This window comes from Prionailurus bengalensis, chromosome E2, assembly GCF_016509475.1.
Source record: "Prionailurus bengalensis isolate Pbe53 chromosome E2, Fcat_Pben_1.1_paternal_pri, whole genome shotgun sequence".
NCBI lineage: Eukaryota > Metazoa > Chordata > Mammalia > Carnivora > Felidae > Prionailurus > Prionailurus bengalensis.
Window position 1 is genome coordinate 42,569,891 of NC_057352.1, and position 20,633 is coordinate 42,590,523.

Genomic DNA, 20,633 nt, shown 5'->3' on the forward strand with positions numbered 1-20,633 from the left:
ATTTTCATGTGGAGCAGCAGTAGAGACTAGCGTGTCCTGGAATTCACTTTCAGAAGCGCCGTTCTGCTCATGAGAGCAGCTCAACATCCAAAGCAATATTATCTCCATTTTACAGATGAGGTTACCACAACTCAGAGAGGTTAAGAGACTTCCCAGGGGCAAAACGCCCCTTGCCTTCCACTGGCACCACGTACACTCCTTCACACACAAAAAAACGTTTTATAAGCACCTACAATGTCCCAAGCACTGGTGGAGGCATATTAGGGCAGTGCGCCGAGCAAGTCATATTGGTGTGGTGTTCGCAGCAACCTGGCTGAGAACAACGTGCTAATGACCAGTCAGAGATTCCTATAAAAACTGCAGTGTCGGGGCGCCTGGGTGGTGCAGTCGGTTAAGCGTCCGACCTCAGCCAGGTCACGATCTCACCGTCCGTGAGTTCGAGCCCCACGTCAGGCTCTGGGCTGATGGCTAGGAGCCTGGAGCCTGTTTCCGATGCTGTGTCTCCCTCTCTCTCTGCCCCTCCCCCGTTCATGCTCTGTTTCTTTCTGTCCCAAAAATAAATTAAAAACGTTGAAAAAAAAATTTTTTTTTTAAAAAAACTGCAGTGTCGCGTTCAGGACCCCTGGCCAGCACCACACGTAAGTGCACATACACACACACACGTGTACATACACACCGACATAACCTACACGCTTGCATGCTCACATGTGTGTGCACACATTCACACACGCACACAGCCACCCCTGCCCATCCGCAGCTCATGGCACCTCTTCTTTCCTAGATCAAATCAAGTGTGAACCGCAAGAACGCCAAGTACCTGCTCAGAGGAGAGTCTGCCGGCAAGGTCTTCCGGGTCAATGAGGACTCAGGGGACGTGTATGCCTTTGAGAGGCTGGACAGGGAGAAGATCCCCGAGTACCACCTTACTGCCCTCGTGGTAGACAAGGACACCAATAATGACTTAGAGTCTCCTTCCAGCTTCACCATCAAAGTTCATGATGTGAATGACAACTGGCCTGTGTTCACGCACCGGTTGTTCAACGCCTCTGTGCCAGAGATGTCGGCCGTGGGTATGTGCCCTGCTTGTCCCTCTCACTCCTCCCCTGCTCATCTCCAGCCTGAAGGTGCCTCTCCTATCAGCAGCTTCACTGTCGGGGATCAGGATTCAGTGAGTTCAGGGCGCTTGAAAGAAACTCTGATCCCTAAAGACTAAACTCTGACCTGGCCCCACACCAAGCCCTGACTTAGTCATAGACTAAGCCCTGACCCCAGTCATGGACTGAATCCTGATCCTCATCATGGACTGAGTTCTGACCCCAATCATGGACTGAGCCCTGATGCTCATCATGGACTGAGCCCTGACCCTGATCATGGACTGAGCACTAACCATCAGAAATATATACATAATAATGTTCTCATTATTCTTCGGAGCAAACCCCACCCACTTCTCTGACTCAGGACTGGCACTCTAAGAGTGCCTTTGCACACGAAGAATACCAACTCTGCCACCACAGCAAAAAGACTCCTCTCTAGGACCCAAGCAGGAGTGGAGGGAGGAGACTAGAGCCCTCACCCCAAGATGTGACCCCAGGCTGAACCCCAGGCTTCTTGAAATTACTACTTCCTCAATTCTACCCCCAGCCTCTAGGAGGCAACAGAAAAGGATTCCCTTCCCCACCCCTTGGTCCAGGGTTCCTGGCTAAGAACCTGGGAGATCTTAACAGACCTCCCTGTCAAGTATGGGGATGGGGGTCCCAGAGTTCAAGAGAAACAGAGATGTGACACTCACCCCTGTGGGGCACCTTCCCATTCTTTTGTTCTCATCTTCCAGAAGAAGGAAGAAGCAGCCCCTTCCTCTCCTCTCTCTCTCTCCTCATGACCCTAGCCTTCTGCCTCCTGCCTCACTTCTCCTGTGACTAAAAACCACCTGTTCTCTTTGCCTCCTTCCAAGATGACCAGGCTGAACCTTCAGCACTTTGCCCCCTTGCAGGCTCCTCAGAAAACAAAGCAGTCTTTTCTCCCCCAGGGCCTAAGGAAAGTGGGTTGAGGGAACAGCCTGAGCCCCATCTGTCTTCATCTGGAAATGGGGCACAGGGCCGACAGTCACAAGGCAGTAACCCTGGATTCTCTCTCCTCAGGGACCTCAGTCATCCGTGTGACAGCCGTTGATGCAGATGACCCCACCGTGGCAGACCACGCCAGTGTCATGTACCAAATCCTGAAGGGAGAAGAATATTTTGCTATTGACGGTTCTGGTGTGTGTCACTAACCCTCTTGGGCAGGCGCTGGCTTGGAGCCGGGTAGGGACAGATATTCAAGGTGCAGGCACTGAGGGAAGTCCAGTCTGAGAGGTGTCAGCTACCATCCAACCACACGATCCCATGGAAATGGTTCTTATATACATGAAAACAAGGTGGCTGGCGAGGGGAGAAGGAAGCAGACAGCTGCCAAGACATGGACTCCAATCCAGGGAACAAAATCAGGACCCAAGCAGTGACCCAAGAGGCAGAAGAGAATGCTGGTTAGCAGCTCTGGGTGTAGAGTCGGACAGATCTAGTCTCCAAACCCAGTTCTGCTACTCACTCCCTCTAACAACCTGAGGCAAGTCAACTAGCCTCTGCGAGCCTTAGTTTTCTCACCCTGAAAACAGGAAAATGTATGTTCGTTTTGCATAGCAGCTGTGAAGTTTGAATTACATAATGTATACATAATACATGGCCCGCAGTAATTATCCACTCAGTGTGACTTCACAAAAACTGTAAGGACAGAGTCTGGGGAGCAAGACAGAAGTCCAGGTGGTCAGACCTGGGACACACTGTCTTTCAGGGGGGTGGCAGGTGCAAAGTACAGGTACCACCACAACCAATGATGTGCCAAGGCAGGCATCGCTAATGAGTCACAGCACTCTCTCCACGCTGAGCCCGGATGTGGCCTCGCACTCTTTCTCAACACCATGCTCCCAGCAGCCAGGACCAATCTTGGACCAAACCGTTTGGGCAGCTTTGGTCTAGCAGTGCAGGGTGTGAAGGTGGGTGGTGGCTGGCCGGTGGTTCTCAGCTCTGGCTACACAGTGGAATCACCTGGGGAGCCTTTAAGTCACATGTTAAGTCACCTTATTTGCATCAGCTTTTACGTTAACTCTGGATAGGGCCCAGGCACCAGTATGTTCTAAAAGCCCTCCAAGTAACATGGCTCCTGCTGGACACTTTTTGCAGGACTCATTTTCACTACAACCAAAAACTTGGACCGAGAGACGAAGGCGAAGTATGAGATCGTGGTGGAAGCACGAGATGCCCAGGGACTCCGAGGGGACTCAGGCACAGCTACGGTGCTGGTCACTCTGCAGGACGTCAATGACAATTTCCCCATCTTCACCCAAAGTGAGCTCCTCCTCCAGGGCCCTGGGGAGGATGGGGGTTGGGATACTCCAGACTCAGTGGCCTGGGGGATCTTGTGGAGAAGCCCAGAGTCCCTCTACCTCTCCCTAAAGCCCAGAAAAGTCATTTTGGTGCAAGGAGGGGGTCTTCTCCCCATCGCTGCACACATTCCCAAGGCTTTCCAAATACCACCTGCCATGGTGCCTTCACAGGCCACAGGGAAATCGCACTCCCTGCTGTGTGCCACCACTTTGCCCAGAGTCCCACTACCAGATAGGAACAGTTTCACCCAGTTTCTATGGGCTCGGAAAAATCCAGGCCCTAGCTAGAAAATCCCTGTGAGCTGGTGAACAGGGATACAGCAAAGTTCCATATCCAGAGCTGAGGCTGAGCCCTGAGCCCACACACAGACTGCTTCTCTCCCCACAAAAAAATGTCTGACAAGAGTTTTTCACACGCCCCGGTTAAGGGTGGGAGGGAAAGTCAGACGGTTCATCACTTGTACCTTCTGATGCTGAGGTGTAATTCAGAGGCTCAGCCACCCCAATGACGGTGGCCTCACTCTATGTGGCAGAAGCTCCCTCACAGCAGGACTTGTCTCTCTTGTCAAATGATAGGTTCCCTAGCAAAAGACCTAGCATACAGTAGGTGTTCAATAACTATTTGTTAAATGGACGGAGGGATGGAAGGATAGATGGAACAGAATCTCTTTGCCTTGAGACCCAAAATTCCTGTGGTGGTATTACTACTACTATTATTATTATTATTATTATTATTATTATTATTATTATTTTGTCGTGCTGATTTCCTGTATAAAAATGCATTAGGATAGCATGAGGGACAATCACCTTGTCTATCTCATTAATCCAATGCCCTCGGGGGCACCTTATTTGCATCAGCCAAGTACACATTTGCGGTGCCTGAAGACATCCGTGTGGGCAGCTCCTTGGGCTCTCTGTTTGTTGAGGACCCAGATGAGCCCCAGAACCGGATGACCAAGTACAGCATCGTGCAAGGCGAATACAGGGATACCTTCACCATCGAGACGGACCCCAACCACAACGAGGGAATCATCAAGCCCATGAAGGTTTGTAGGCATGCAGCAACGACATCAGATGTGGGGCTTAGGGCTCCTAGCATTTTCAGGACTCACCCAGGGGCTGCTCCAAGGTCAGAAGCCATTGAAGGTGCACATTCTGGATCAGCTTAGAGCTGGCCACGTGCTCATGAGCTTGTGACCCTGGAGCTGGGAAAGGGAAGCCAGGAGAGAAAGGTCAGTGCCTTAGGCTGAGTTATCCCAGAAGCAGACCTTAAAGCAAGGATTTGAGTGTAAATAATTTACTTGGGAAGTGATCCCAGGAAGTCTCAGGAGCAGTGACACATAAGAAAAAGAATACAGGGGCGCCTGGATGGCTCAGTTGGTTCAGCACCTGACTCTTAATTTCTGCTCAGGTCATGATCTCATCACTCATGAGATCAAGCCCCACATGGGGCTCTACACTCGCAGTGCAGAGCCTGCTTGGGATTCTCACTCTCACTTTTGCTCTCCTCTCTGTCCCTCCCCTATTCGTTCTCTCTCTCAAAATAAATAAATAAGCTTTAAAAAAAAAAAAGGAATGATACAGGTTCCTTAACTGTCAGGTTAGTGCAGGCAAGTGGGGCACAGTCCCACTGGTAACACCCAGGGCACAGTGTGAAATATGCCTCAGAGTTGCAGGGGCTGAGAGTGAGGGAGCTGCAGGGTCGTGTGAGGGCCCCAGACGGCGTTCACTCTCACTTTCTGGCCTGCCCTGGGCACCCACCAAAGTAGAGCCCTGGCAGTGATACAGGCGCTTGGAGCAGACAGCCACAGCATGTAAGGAAGCAGGGAGTACTACAGGGGTGGGGGTGGGAGTGGCTACTGGCAGTGGCTGCTGCATACAGACAGAGCAGTCAGGCCAACTGAATCTGGAAGAGGAGGCAAGAGACATAAAATGCCTCTAGAATGGTCATGCAGAGGACTGGGGGCCCTGGGCCAGGGATGACCCACCTCAAATGGGCCATTCTAGAACCCCTCTGCCTGAGCTGGGCCATTCCTGCAGCAGAACTCTCCTGAGTCTATCCCCGGTCCGGCCCCGCACTGGGGACCAGAGGCACCTAGGTGAGTCCCATGGCCTCCACGGCACCAAAACTGTCCGAAAGCGGGGCAGACAAGCATAGATGAACAGGGTAGCCACATGTAAGTGCTACAGCAACCCACGCAAGGAGCAATTACCTGTGTCAGGGAGGCAAGATGGGTTCTGAGAAGACATTTGGCCTCTTGAGTAGGGATTGTGAAGTGGGCAAAGGCAGGAGAAGCATCTTGAGCGAAACCACAAAGAAAAGGCACATACTTAAGGACCTGTGGCTAGAACTAGTAGTTGTGATCTCCTAGAGAGCAGGACTGTGGCTCGCCCACTGGGTGGCCTCAATGCTCAGTACAGGGCCAGTCACAGAGTTAGGGCTGGGGGTGCCCTAAGGTTGTCGAGATGCAGTGGAAGGAAGCTGAGGACAGACAGAGAGCCCTAGCCACTCTCTTGATGACCATGGAAACATCACTTCCCCCATCCGTGAAACTGGTGTCATCCCAGTGCAACCTTGCAAGGTTGCCGTGAAGACCACATGTCACGTGCTTGGCTCAGAGCAGGCGTTCACTGCACTTTTCCCTTCCACAGCCCCTGGACTATGAATACATTCAGCAATACATCTTCACCATCGAGGCCACGGATCCCACCATCAACCTCCACCACCTAAGCAGTGCCTCCGCCAGAAAAACTGCCCGAGTCATCATCAACGTCACAGATGTGGATGAGCCCCCCAGCTTCCAGCAGCCCTTCTACCACTTCCAGCTGTGGGAGAACCAGAAGAAACCTCTGATTGGCTCAGTGAGGGCCAAAGACCCCGACGCAGCTCGGCGGAGCATTGGGTAAGGGGGTAGAGGTTGTAAGGAAAATGATGATCACGATGATCCTGGCATCTGCGGGTTTGACAATAGGGCCCGGATGGGGAGAATGGCTTCTCCTGGCACACACACGGGCCGTGACAGAGGCAGGACTAGAAGTCCGAGCTCTTCCACTGACCCCCATGACCAGGCGGGACCCTGTCTTGCCCAGGCACCTCTGCCCAGCTCAGTCCTGGCCATCAGAGCTGTCCGCTGGCTGCGCTACCTTGGAGGGGCTATTCTTTGGAATAACTGGCTCTCACAGGTCCACCTAGGGAGATCTGATGGTCAAGAGGGTAACCAACTAGATGACATCTGTGAACATGTTTTATGAAGTTTGTCTTCCCAAAACCAAAAAGGAAAAAGTGTTCATTTCACACAGTAAAACAACACAAAGATCTGCAAAGAAAACATCAGTAACCCCCACTTCCAGGTAACACTCATGTTTGTGGCTTGATGCTGTTCCGTCACCCCTCTTCTTCATGCCCACACAAACATCCACTTACGTTTACAGTAGATTTGATGGTTGCCTGTCTGTCTGTCTGTCTGTCTGTCTCTTTGTTCGGGGGTTTTGATTGTTTTCAAAATTTGGGGGGTCATACCATGCCCATTTCATCACCACCTGTTCTTCATCTCCACTAGACTCCCAGCCTCTACCCTCTGGGACCAAAAATATGGTTCTAACCCATGCATTCTAGAGCCATGTAACATTTGATTTTAACACAGTCTCATTTTATTCCAGAGGGCTAGCCAATTGTGGCAGCACCATTTATTAAATAAGTCATCACTTTCCCACCTTTGTTATGCACCTGAACCCATTTCTGAATCCTCTGTTCTAGCCACTGTTCTGTGGCAAAGCCATTCTGTTTTATTGTAGCAGCTTTACAAAAACCTAGTAGATACAAGCCAAGTCCCTCCCTCATTGCTTTTTTACTTCCTGTAACTTTTATGTGTTCTCAAACATTCACTCTTTCACATGAACTATAAAATTAATTTATCTGTTGTTTAAAAAACATTGGAGGGGCGCCTGGGTGGCGCAGTCGGTTGAGCGTCCGACTTCAGCCAGGTCACGATCTCGCGGTCCGTGAGTTCGAGCCCCGCGTCGGGCTCTGGGCTGATGGCTCAGAGCCTGGAGCCTGTTTCCGATTCTGTGTCTCCCTCTCTCTCTGCCCCTACCCCGTTCATGCTCTGTCTCTCTCTGTCCCAAAAATAAATAAACGTTGAAAAAAAAAATTAAAAAAAAACATTGGAATTCTTTTAATTGTTTTAATGTTTATTTATTTTTGAGAGAGAGAGAGACAGACAGTGTGAGTGGGGGAGGAGCAGAGAGAGAGGGAGACACAGAATCTGAAGCAGGCTCCGGGCTCTGAGCTGTCATGAGACAGAGCCTGACATGGAGCTTGAACCCACAAACAGTGAGATCATGACCTGAGCCAAAATCAGACACTTAACCGACTGAGCCACCCAGGCACCCCAAAAACATTGGAATTCTAAGGAGAATTGTTCTATATCAATTTTGGGAGAATTAATGTTTCTAAGAAATCAGGTCTTCTTACTAAGGTAAAAAAAATATGTCCCCAAAAATGGAGATTTGGGCCACACTGCACAAGTTTTGGGACTACTGTTTTCATAGCCACACTATTCTAAATAAGCTATAATGATAGTTTTTATTTATTTATTGAGCCAAGAATTTATTTTTTTAAGTGTATTTATTTATTCTGAGAGAGAGGGAGAGCACAAGCAGGGGAGGGACAGAGAAAGAGACAGAGAGAGAGAGAGACAGAGAGAGAGACAGAGAGAGAGACAGAGAGAGAGAATCTCAAGTAGGCTCTGCACTGACAGTGCATAGCCCAATGTGGGGCTCAAACTCACGAACCTGTGAGATCATGACCTGAGCCAAGATCAAGAGCTGGACACTGAACCGAATGAGCCACCCAGGCAGTCTGATCCAAGAATTTATTTAAGAGATTGATTTGATTTTTTTCTTTTCATTTACAAGTGGTAGGGTATTTTTTGTTTTTGCTTTAACTTGCTCTGTGATATAATGCAACTGTATTTGCATCCATTTTTTTCTAGAATATTTAAGATTTTGCTTTATATATTTCAATTTTTCTGTTTATAAAGGTTCATAACTTTTTGATCTTCATTACAACTTATAACTTTTATCCTCATGAAATTACCCAACTTGTTCTGCTAAATACTTTGCCTTCGGTTCCACGTTGCCTGATGTTAAGTTTGCCAGTCCTGTTTTCATATTAGTCTTTGCCTGATAGAAGTCTTCCAACCTTTACTCTTAACTTTTCTAACTTCTGCTTTTCACTTGGCATTAAGTTGTCTCTCAAAATTAGAATGTAATTGGCTTGCTTTTTAATCTAAACTGAGATGCTTTGGGTTTAGCTTATTTACATTTGTCATCAAAAATCATAGGTTTGGGGACGCGTGGGTGGCTCAGTTGGTTAATCGCCTGACTTTGGCTCCGGCCATTACCTTGTGGTTCCTGGGTTCAAACCCCACATCGGGTTCTGTGCTGAGAGCTCAGAGCCTGGAGCCTGCTTCAGACTCTGTGTCTCCCTCTCTCTCTGCCCCTCCCTCACTCACATTCTCTCTCAAAATAAAATAAACAGTTTTAAAAAATGATAGGTTTGAGCTTCCTGTTTTAAACCTTGTTACACATTTCTCATTTCTCAAACTTAATGGCTTTTTCCTTTCCTCCCATATATGCTACAGTCTTTTTTTTTTTCCTTTTTTTTCTCCTAGAGATTGGAATGTGATACATCCATTTTTACTTCTCCCAGTGAAACTTACTTCTACCTGTAAAATTAAAAGTGTTTTCCTGGACATTTTCTACTTTGAAATCAATCTCTCTCTCTCTCTCTCTCTCTCTCTCTCTCTCACACACACACACACGATTGCTTTCCTATGTACCATAAAGAAATCAATCATTTCATTTAATTCTTCTGAAAGCAGGCTTTTTTTGGTGGGGGACGGCGGGGATTAGCAGAGAGAGAGGGAGAAAGAGAATCTCAAGCAGGCTCAGCACTGTCAGCACAGAGACTGATGCAGGGCTCAAACCCACAAACCATGAGATCATGACCTGAGCCAAAATCAAGAGTCAGACACTTAACTGACTGAGCTACCCGGGTACCCCATCAGGCTTTTATTTTATAATGAGACATTTCTTAGTTAGATGAAATTAAGTTTTCATAAAAATTTTTCAAGACCCTATTTCTGTGCATGATATACTTCCTGAGTTCCTGTATACTTACAAATACCTTAGTTCTTTTGCCTTATGTTAATAATACCAGATATGCTCCTATAATTTTCAGTCTATAGACACTTCCTTTAAAAATACTATCAATGTGTTCTAGAATTTAATTTCGTGGGGATATCTGAGGTAAGTCTGATTTTCTTCACAAGAACATATTTTTCTGTCTGAACTCTGTTTAGTTCCTTCATATAGCCTTAAAACTCAAAAGTGTCATCAGGATATACATAAACATTGATCTCTTTTAGAAATTATGCCTCATATTAACGACCTCTTTTAATCTTTTAATCTTAGATTTGTGTCTTTCTTTAGATCAAGAATGTTTTCTCTTATTATATCTTTTGTTGCTACTTCTTTCTATTTGTTCTGGAATTTTCCTCAGTAGTAGCAAATATATACTATATATCTCATATATATATATATATATATATATATATATATATATATATATAATTTCTTCATACCTTTTTATTGATTTCTGGAAGAACTTTTCAATTTTTTACTTCATAAATTTAATTTCTTTTCAATCATTTTCTATCTATTCCAGCTCCTTTTTTACTTCTTCCTGGCTCTTGCCCAACCACCTTTTCATTAATGACAAAAACCAACCCCAGCTCTGGTGCACCTGATTAAAACTCCTCCTGCCACAGCTCTCAGAGTGCCACTGATGGAGTCTCAAGGCACCACCTCCAGCCCAGTCAGGGCAGCACTGCTAAAAGCGAAGGGGTTATCTCACCTCCCTGATTCCCTCTAGGTGGTAGAACACAATGAGCAGTGAGAGGAGGATGGAGAGGACACAAGGGTTAGACCATAAGGGGTCTCCCCAGCAAAGAACAACAGAAAGTCATGAATTTCTCTCCCCTGGCAGATACTCCATCCGCACGACCAGTGACAAGGGCCAGTTCTTCCGAATAACCAAACAAGGGGACATTTACAATGAGAAAGAGCTGGACAGAGAAGTCTACCCCTGGTATAACCTGACAGTGGAGGCCAAAGAACTGGATTCCAGCGGTGAGTGGTCCCAGATGCTAGGGGACCTGGGCTTTTCTCCTTCCCCTCATTCCTTCAAAATAGGCATAATCTGTCATTTTGGGGCTCTGGGGGTATCATAAGCTCCCGCTGAAGCACTACTTGGCTGGGATACTATAGAGCCTCTATCCCCAAGGTGTGGATGGACCAGCAGCACCCACATCACCAGCAAGCTGGTTGGAAGGGTAGAATCTTGGGCAACCCCCAGACCGAATCAGAACCTCTTGCACATTACAGCTGAAGAAGCACTGTCATAAAAGAGCCTGCTAGATGTCCCTGTGATGAGAATCACCTAAGGCACCTTTTAAACACAGAGCCTTTCCTAGAGGATCACTGGTCCAGTGATCCAGAAACGGGGCCAAGGAATGTGTATCGAACAAGTACCACATGATTCTTATTATCATGGATGTTTGGAAAAGACTGTTTGGGGGGAAAGGAGGGGGACAATTTATATGCCAGTCAGTGGGTTGAATTCAAAATCTGAAGCAGCTTCCAACTTCAAGATTATTAGGTTCTCCAGATTAGTGTAACTTTTGCCAGAGGGAAAGGCAAGTGTTGGGATTTAAAATTTTTTTTAATGTTTTATTTTATTTTTGAGACAGAGAGAGACAGAGAATGGATGGGGGAAGGTCAGAGAGAGAGGGAGACACAGAATCTGAAGCAGGGTCCAGGCTCTGAGCTGTCAGCATAGAGCCCGACACGGGGCTCGAATTCACAGACCGTGAGGTCATGACCTGAGCTGAAGTTGGAAGCTCAACCAACTGAGCCACCCAGCCACCCCAAGTGTTGGGATTTTATATCCTTTACTTACATGAGAAAAATCACAGCTCCAGGAGATAGATTAATATCCTCGCCTTACCCAGGAGACCACCAGGGCCTGGGCGGGGGCGGTGACTTGACCAAGGCCCCACTGGTGCTACCCTAGAGTGTCCCCTGCCTCCTTCTGGGCTTCCCAGACTTGGTCATCACCCCTGCCATGGCGCACAAGCTCCAACTGTGATGGACTCTTGCAGGTTTTCCGGATCAGTCTTTACCCCTTTCTTCCCCATCTAATCTCATTCGCACATTTTTAAACGTTAAAGTAATGGTTTGTTGTTCATTTTAAAATATGGGATGGGGCACCTGGATGGCTCAGTCAGTTAAGCGTCTGACTTCGGCTCAGGTCACGATCTCGCAGTCGGTGAGTTCAAGCCCCATGTCAGGCTCTATGCTGACAGTTCAGAGCCTAGAGCCTGCTTTGGATTCTGTGTCTCCCTCTCTCTCTGCACCCCCCACCCCACCGCTCGCATTCTGCCTCTCTCTCCCTTAAAAAATAAATAAACGTTAAAAAATGTTTTAAATATGGGAAAAACTGAAAAGAAGAAAATCATTCCCCTATAACCCCACCATACAGAGATAATTACTGTTGACACTTCAGTGTACTTTCTCTGGTCTTTTTTTCTCTATACATATTTTCATGTAAGTGAGACCATAATATTTATATAAAAAACATATCCTGCATTTTTACTTAGCCTTATTTCACAGCCATTTTCATATAATACTAAAATATCTTTATTACATTTTTTTTTTAATTTTTTTTTTCAACGTTTATTCATTTTTGGGACAGAGAGAGACAGAGCATGAACGGGGGAGGGGCAGAGAGAGAGGGAGACACAGAATCAGAAACAGGCTCCAGGCCCTGAGCCATCAGCCCAGAGCCTGACGCGGGGCTCGAACTCACGGACCGCGAGATCGTGACCTGGCTGAAATCGGACGCTTAACCGACTGCGCCACCCAGGCGCCCCTCTTTATTACATTTTTAAATGTAATTTACATGGGCATTGTAAATAGCCACATGTTCCATTCTTTGAAAGTGGTTTAATATGTTAACCCCAACTCACTTAGGTTGTTTACCTTTTAAGTATTTTGTAATAAATTAATTTTATTTATTTAAATAAATTATATTTGTTTAATTTAATTAAAACTTTCTTTAATTTGCTTGCATTGTTTACCTTCTTGATTCTTACAAGTAACTGTTTAGTAAAAATCCCTGTGCATGAAGCTTGACGCCCTTCCCTTCCTCCCCCAGCCCTTTCATCCAGAACACCAACCCTGGCCTCTCTTCCAGAGGTCCATAGCCCCCTCTTCCTGCAAAAAGGGCACCCCTCCAGGACTCCCCATCCACATACTTTCTACCCCTGGGACTGGCATCAATCTGAGTCAATGGCAGTCAGGAGCCCTTTCTCCCTGCAGGGTACTCCACAGGCAAAGAATCCATTGTCCAAGTCCACATTGAAGTTATGGATGAAAATGACAACGCTCCAGAGTTCGCCCAGCCCTACGAGCCCAGAGTGTGTGAGAATGCTGCCCAGGGCAAGGTGAGTCCGGCTCAGCTGGGAGGGCGAGGCACGCTCACTGAAGATGGGCTGAGAGGCAGCACCTCCCACCCACGGTCAGCTGGCATTTCACTGAGCTTAATGTAACCTGCACAACAGCCTTGAGGAAAGGTGATGTTATCCCCACTTTATAGACGGAGAAACTGAGGCTCAGGGAGAACGTACGAAGAATACACTGGTGGGGAGGTTGGTCCAAAGGGTGGCTTTGTGGAGACTATTTAGGTTAGTGTTGCAGAAAATATGCAGCCACGGTCAGATCTGATACCAAAGTCACCATCACTGATCCCCCAGCCACCCCAACACCACCACTGACTGTCCCCCATTTTCCACATTCCAGCTGGTCGTGCAAATCTCGGCAATAGATAAGGACATAACGCCACGAGATGTGAAATTCAAATTCTCTCTGAGCACTGAGGACAGCAACTTCACCCTGACAGATAATCACGGTATGCATCAAAGTAGTCAGCTTGGCTACTGGCAAGGGCAGGGGCACAGTTATTTGAGTCTTGAAGCACCAGGGTCAAGAACCAAGCCAACCAAGTGGGGGCAAGCCCTCACTGGGGTCTTCAAGTTACAGGATATTTTGTACAACTCCTTACGGGGCTGTGCAATGATCAGAGCTAATCTGGCCAAACTGCCAAGTCCACATTCTCCATAAGATCCTCAGGTCAGCAAGGAATATAGAATAGATATGGGGCGCAGACGCTTGCTCAGTTCACGGTCTAGCCAGTGGAGTCCTTCCCACACTGGATCTCTATGCTCAGCACAGCTGCAAATTCTCTATGAATTCTGAGGTCACTACCAAAGAGTCAAAACTGGAAACGTGAAATCCAAATGCCAAGAATACAGTGAACTTTGTCTTATTTCAGCTACAATGACTACTTACCACCAGGTGGCCCCAGGACAGGATCTGGTCCACTCCTCACAGCCCAGAGTCTGTGATATCAGCAGTGCCAGTCAGAGCTTCTGATGGGCATACGCTTACAAGAGTGACGATGCTGAGCTGACTGAATTCCAGGCAAAAGTAGGCATGCTTCCGTGGCCTCAGTGGCTTCCTGAGGAAAACAGAAAATCCCTCTTGGGTCTAATAGAGCCATCCTTCACCCAGCACAGAGTAGCGTTCCTGCCTTTCTCTGATGGCAAAACTGTGGCGGATGAGGATTCATTCCTGTATAGAAGAGCCAGTGCCACCTGTGAGGAAGGTCAGGGTCCCTGAAGGCAGAAGGCAGACCCAGGGGATCAGCCACAGACTCATCCTTAAGGAGCCATTCTTAGAGAAAAGGTGGCCACGATGTGTTGACGGTCAATTACAAACCATTCAAACGTTCAGCTGTCTTTAGTAGTAAACAATGTGGCAAAAATACTTGTCACCCCACCCCCCATCTCCACCTCAATCCCACCTCAGAGGGGGTCTGCATTGGGATAGAAAACTTAAGTGCCACCCCAAAGACACCCCATGTACAACCAGGAGGGAAGCCTGTTGGTGCCAGATTCACTTATAGCATGAATGTCCTGTTATGATATTAAGTGAATGTAGTGAGAAATCTCTAATTTCTCTCAAAGTATCAATGGCCATATAGCTATTATTTTTAATTATAATAGACATGGTTACTTAATAGCAAAATGTAATCAGCTTTCATTTGAAATCTAAAAGACAGACCCCTTTGCTTTGGGAGCTGACCCAAAGGGAGTCAGCTTCCTGAGGGAGCTGACCCTGCAGGGCTAGATAAATCCTGGAGCAGGGAATCCCTAGACCCTCTGGCCACCAGCATCGTAACCTCCCAGAAGCCTACAAAAGGCAGATTATCTGGCGTCTGATAATGAAATGTGGGTGTGGGAGATGGGGGGAGGGGTAGGAAAATGGCAGCGAAGGGGGAACAGGGCTCTGAAAATCTGTTTAAAAAGCTCCCTGGGGGATTCTTCAGTACATGGAACCACTGACCGGAGCTGGGAGGGGCAGCCAATATTTGGGCCAAAGCGTATGTGCAGTTCCAGCCTGCCTAGGACATCCTCAGTTACTGTGTCATCATTCCTTTGGTGCCCCAGGGAACATGTGCATTGTTTTCACTTTCTAATGGATTTTCAGGAATAGCAGAAACAGCCTTCAAAGTTAGCCCAGTGCTGAAAGACTTTGAAAAACTTTATTTTTCCCCATTGTCAAAGCTTGCAAAAATGCATTAATTGAGCCAAAAGAGAACCACCTGTTATTGCAGTAGGGTTAGGAAAGAGGAGGTGGGGGTCAGACGTATCAGTTGCCCACAGAAACAGAAGGCAAGGACTTTACATTTTGGCCAAGCCATTCTTTTTTTTTTTTTTTTAATTCTTTTTTAACATTTATTTATTTCTGAGACACAGAGAGAGACAGAGCATGAGCATGGGAGGGGCAGAGAGAGAGGGAGACACAGAACTCGAAGCAGGCTCCAAGCTGTCAACACAGAGCCTGATGCGGGGCTCGAACTCACAAACTGTGAGTTCGTGACCTGAGCCAAAGTCAGATGCTTAATCAACTGAGACACCCAGGCGCCCCCTGGGCGAGCCATTCTTAAAGGCTATGTCAAGGCAGCTGCCCAAAATATCCCCTCTCTGGAGGAACAGACCTGCACTCAAATGGCTGAAACATGAGGCAGGGGATACAAAGGGCAGAGAAGCAGACTGCACATGGGCTGGTGCAGTCGCGGAGGGTCCCCTGGAGGAGGCAAGCCACATCATCAGTGTGCACGAGGGGACAGGCACTCTGGGAGCCAGAGCCTGACTCTGCAGCCCCGGTATTTCCAGATAACACGGCCAACATCACAGTCAAGTACGGACAGTTTGACCGGGAGCGCGCCAAGGTCCACTATCTGCCTGTGCTCATCTCAGACAACGGGAGGCCGAGCCTCACAGGCACCAGCACACTGGTCGTGACTGTCTGCAAATGCAATGAGCATGGCGAGTTCACCTACTGTGAGGAGATGGCTGCCCAGGCAGGTGTCAGCATCCAGGCGCTGGTAGCCATCTTCCTCTGCATCCTCACCATCACAGGTCAGTGCCTAAGATGGGGGAGGGAACAATGGTGGGGAGCGCTTCACAGGAGGAGGAAGAGACCGGGGATTCAGGCGCAAGCCTGCTTCCAGCCCATATCCCACCCTGGGCCTCAGGGTTCCGTAGCAGGACAGAGGAATAAAAGCTCTAGCTCCCTGGATGCCAAAAGGTGGGGTAGATGTGGGGGGAAAGGGAGAGTTCAAGGCCTTTCACTTACTTTAAAATACCTCATATATGACATCCATTCATTCGTTCATTCAATTTGTACGTTTTGAGCACTTACAGCATTCTAGGCACTGTTCTAGGCATTTATTTCCATGACACCTATTTTGAAAAAAAAATCCTCTTTGGGGGGAAAAAAATAGAAAATTTAAAAAATTCCAGCTTAGATAGCCGCTAGTGGCTTCCTTTCCTTTTTTAGGATTCCTCCAGGCTTGATATCATTTTTTTTTTTTTTCCTTGTTTGGGCCTCAGAAATTTTAGGAGCATTTTAGGCCTTGCCTTGGTTTGGGTTACTCAGGAAGCAGACCCTGGGACAAGGACTGGCATACAAGTGGTTTATTTGGGAAGTGCTCCCAGGAAGCCCTAGAAGGAAGAGAGGGGAGTGAAACAGGGAAGGGAGGCAGCTGATGAAGGAAGCATTGTCTCGTAAGTTACTAGTGAGGGTCACTGGCGCTCCCTGTCACTGGGGATGGAGAAGCAGCGGGGCACTGTCAGCAAGAGTTTATCCACCAGTTCCCCTCAGCTGACGGTGGGGGGTTCCTCCCAGTGGAATACATTCTCCTGCACCAGCCCTGAGATGGGGCAGGGGCCGGCCCTCTAGAGGAAAGTTAGAGATCTCCCTGTCACAGAAATGATAGGCCCTGGGGGTAAGGTGGGGTTCCCACATTATCTCCTCCAGGCTTTTCCTGCCAGTGGCTCTCCTTAGAGGCCCCCTGGGTGTGCCACCTTCCTGAGGCTTCTCTGGCAAAGAGTCTAGACTCAGAACCCCTTTTAATAATAATTAGTAATAATAATGACAATGACATCACCACCACACGTAGAATACACTTAATCTCACAACTACCTTGCCAAATATAAACAAAGCAGGAAAGTCATCACTTTCATCTTATAGACAAGGAAACTAGAGCTCAGACAGGGTGTCCCAGCTTCTCTTACATACGTAACAGTTTGTTAAGTAACTCAAGGCCAGAAGGACAGAGTCTGGGGGATGCTCTGGCCTAATTTTAGGAGCTCTCTGTGCCACATGGACCACCTATCCTCAGGGGTTGGTGACTCACAGTCACACCCCTCAGAGCTCTGAGCAGGGTCAATATCTACACCACTGCCCAACCACGGGACCCCAGGCAAGCCACTCAGCCTCCCTAAGGTCAGTTTGCTTAAGGGTAAAATGGGGAGAATAATACCTGTCCTGAGTGAAATAACACGAGAACGTGTCCAGTATGGAGCCAGCACATATCCAATAGGTGCCCAACAACAGCTGCCGTGACAGCCATGGGCAGCATGCCTGCCAGCACCACCGTTATCCAGCAGCAGCAGCAGCAGCACGGCCATCAACAAAACAATGGTTCGGAATCTCTGCACTCCGAATTTCAACTCCATTCCCTTCCCCATTTCTTCTCCAACCTCTGGCCTCCCCACCTTTGCACACAACATAGAAGGATTTGCCACAGTGGTAGGGGGAGACAGGAAATGTGGACGTAGGTAGATGGGGTTGAGACTGGCAGGAGAGAATGAACTTAAGGGAGTCCCACTCTGTTCCTCTTCCCCCACCTCCACCAGTGGCTATGACAGCCAATCAGGACCAAATCCCCAGGGAAGGAGGGTCTGTCCCAAGGGGGTGGGAGGCACGACTCTGACCCACGGAGGGCGGAGGTTGCGGGGGGGGAGGCGGGGGGTGGGGGGTGGGGGAGCGGGGCGGGTACCCACAAGGTGTCTAGACCAAACCAACCTCCGCCTTGGCCCAGGTGTCGCTGGGATGCTGGGCTGGCCCGGGAATTTCCAGGGAGGAGGGGAGGACGCAGGTGAGCCCCCACAGGGCCAGGTGGGCCGGGTCTGACTAGCTCTGGCTCGCTGCAGTGATCACCCTCCTCATCTTCCTGCGGCGGCGGCTCCGGAAGCAGGCCCGCGCCCACGGCAAGAGCGTGCCCGAGATCCACGAGCAGCTGGTCACCTATGACGAGGAGGGCGGAGGCGAGATGGACACCACCAGCTACGACGTGTCGGTGCTCAACTCGGTGCGGCAGGGCGGGGCCAAGCCCCCGCGGCCCACGCTGGAGGCGCGGCCGTCCGTCTACGCGCAGGTGCAGAAGCCTCCGCGGCACGGCGCGGTGCACGGCGGGCCGGGGGAGATGGCCGCCATGATCGAGGTGAAGAAGGACGAGGCCGACCACGACGGCGCAGGCCCGCCCTACGACACGCTGCACATCTACGGCTACGAGGGCTCCGAGTCCATCGCCGAGTCCCTCAGCTCTCTGGGCACCGATTCATCCGACTCGGACGTCGATTACGACTTCCTCAACGACTGGGGCCCCAGGTTCAAGATGCTGGCGGAGCTGTACCGCTCAGACCCCCAGGTGGAGCTGGTGTACTAGGGAGACGTGGGCCTCCAGGTCTGGGGACCCAAACCTCTGCAGCGCGGGCCAGTCGGACAACAGGCACTGAGCCCGCAAATTGTAGCACTGACACCCTAGCCCAGCAGCCCTTCCTCGTGGGTCCCAGAGACTTCACCACCTCGGGTAGCAAACTCCAGGTCCCTGAAATGTCCAGGAACATACTTCAAGTGATAGCTACCCCCTAAACTCTGGAAGATCCAGGCTGGTGTTCTGTCTCGGCTTGGACATCCATAACCCTGTCACCTGGGACCACGGGTCCTACTCAAAGACTTGCTGTGGCTCCTTAAAGCAGCTTATGGTTCAAAAGCCAAGGGGAGATCTTCCCCAACCCCCCCCCCTTCCCCCGGTAAGGTTGGTGAGATCCTGGTGCCTGTCTGCCTGGAGCAAAGGGCATGGCCTGTGGGGCAAGACTCTCTGCAGCCCAGTCCCACCAGAGACTGGAACCATCCATCATGCCAGCCCTGCTTCAACTTCCTCATGCTCTCCCAAGTCCCCACCACTCCCAGCCTCTCCCCAGGTCTGTCAAGAAGGATGAGTGGGTCCCTTGACAGCTACCAAACTTGGGTCCTGAGGTGACCTCGCTGGCCTACCACACCTGTAACTGCTGTACTGAGCACTGAAAATTCAACCAAAGTCAGGAAAACGGCTTGTTGAACTTTGAAGCAACTGTGAATCCATCCTGGAGGGACAGTGGAGACCAAGTGTGACAGATCATATGCTGAGGGCCACCTGCACACCCACACCCTCGGGAGAGGGCCTGGAGTAGCTGTGACCCCAATTTGAGTCTCATCGACACCCCATCAGTTTTGCCTGGGAAGTGGAGCAGATGTTCCCCAGAGCAGAAGACCTCTCCCCTTATCTTCCTTGCCCAGTCACTCCTTCACGCTCTTTCTCTCTCTCTCTCTCTCTCCATCTACTCCTTATCTCTTGACTTGAAGGCCCTCAAGATGTGACCCTCAGCAACTCTGGTCAAAGTCCAAACCCAAACATGCTGCACAACAGAACTGTGCCATTTGCCTTTACGCACCTCGTTTGTTGCCACATCTCAGGAAACCCTGGCAGGGCCTCATCCCTCGGGCACACCCTGCCTTGCCCATGCCCTGTGGTCATCTGTGCATCTCCCGCTTTCAGCCAAATCTGGAACATTCCACTGCAAACACACCCTGGGGAAGTGGCATCACTCAACGGGAGAGGGCAGGAAAGGAGGCAAACTCTCCAATTCACGCTTGGTCATGGACTGAGGTTCCCCTCAGGGCAAGGGCCCTCACACTTCAGGAGACTGTAGATAACACTTGACTTTTTTTTAAACCAATAACTACTATATATATATATATATATATATATATATATGTATATATATATTTTACTAATAATACTTACATATTTCTAGCTCTCACAAACATATAGAATAAAGGTTTTTGCATAATAAGTGGGTTGCTATTTAGGTTAACAATTTTAATTCAGATTTTTTAGTTGGATGAACAAATTCCTGTAACCTTCTTTTTCCTATCATTGTAGTTATTGCTCTAGTGATAATAACTATATATTGGCCACACTGGTGCATGGGACGTACTGTATTTTTTTATACCTAAATAAAGAAAATTCTTGAAATCCTTTTATTTCTAGAGCTGAATAAGCTCATGTGAAACACATACACACATACACATTATCACCACCACCACCATCATCAAAAAAGGAACCCAGGGTGCAAGGGGATGTTTGCAATTAGGATTTCAGAGACACTCACTCTGTATTGCAGCAAAGAATAATAACAGACACCTAATCCAACCCCCTTTCCTCCCAGAGCCCAATGCCTTCACTTGGCGTCTGTACATGCCCCCCAGTCCCACCTCCACCCTACACAGTAGGCAGGGCCTGTGGAAGCTGGAGCTGCCACACCATTTCCATGATGGGGTTAGTGAGAGTCATCAGCAGTGAGGGAAGAAGTCAACCTCTAATTGGCTGATTGACAGGAGTGAACAGGTGGCACTT

General features: G+C 48.8%; 1 protein-coding gene across 1 annotated transcript in view; it reads left to right on the top strand.

Annotated features, from left to right (window-relative positions):
• The window catches only part of CDH5 (cadherin 5), a 34,546-nt gene extending 14,294 nt beyond the window's left edge, over positions 1–20,252 (top strand). The window contains exons 3-12 of the mRNA XM_043599397.1: positions 782–1,070; positions 2,139–2,255; positions 3,216–3,380; positions 4,277–4,464; positions 6,071–6,321; positions 10,470–10,612; positions 12,863–12,987; positions 13,343–13,451; positions 15,781–16,026; positions 18,106–20,252. Of these exons, the coding sequence (XP_043455332.1) occupies positions 782–1,070; positions 2,139–2,255; positions 3,216–3,380; positions 4,277–4,464; positions 6,071–6,321; positions 10,470–10,612; positions 12,863–12,987; positions 13,343–13,451; positions 15,781–16,026; positions 18,106–18,620 (2,148 nt within the window). The 3' untranslated portion in view covers positions 18,621–20,252. The remainder of the gene's footprint in view (positions 1–781; positions 1,071–2,138; positions 2,256–3,215; positions 3,381–4,276; positions 4,465–6,070; positions 6,322–10,469; positions 10,613–12,862; positions 12,988–13,342; positions 13,452–15,780; positions 16,027–18,105) is intronic.
• The last annotated feature ends 381 nt before the right edge of the window (positions 20,253–20,633 follow it).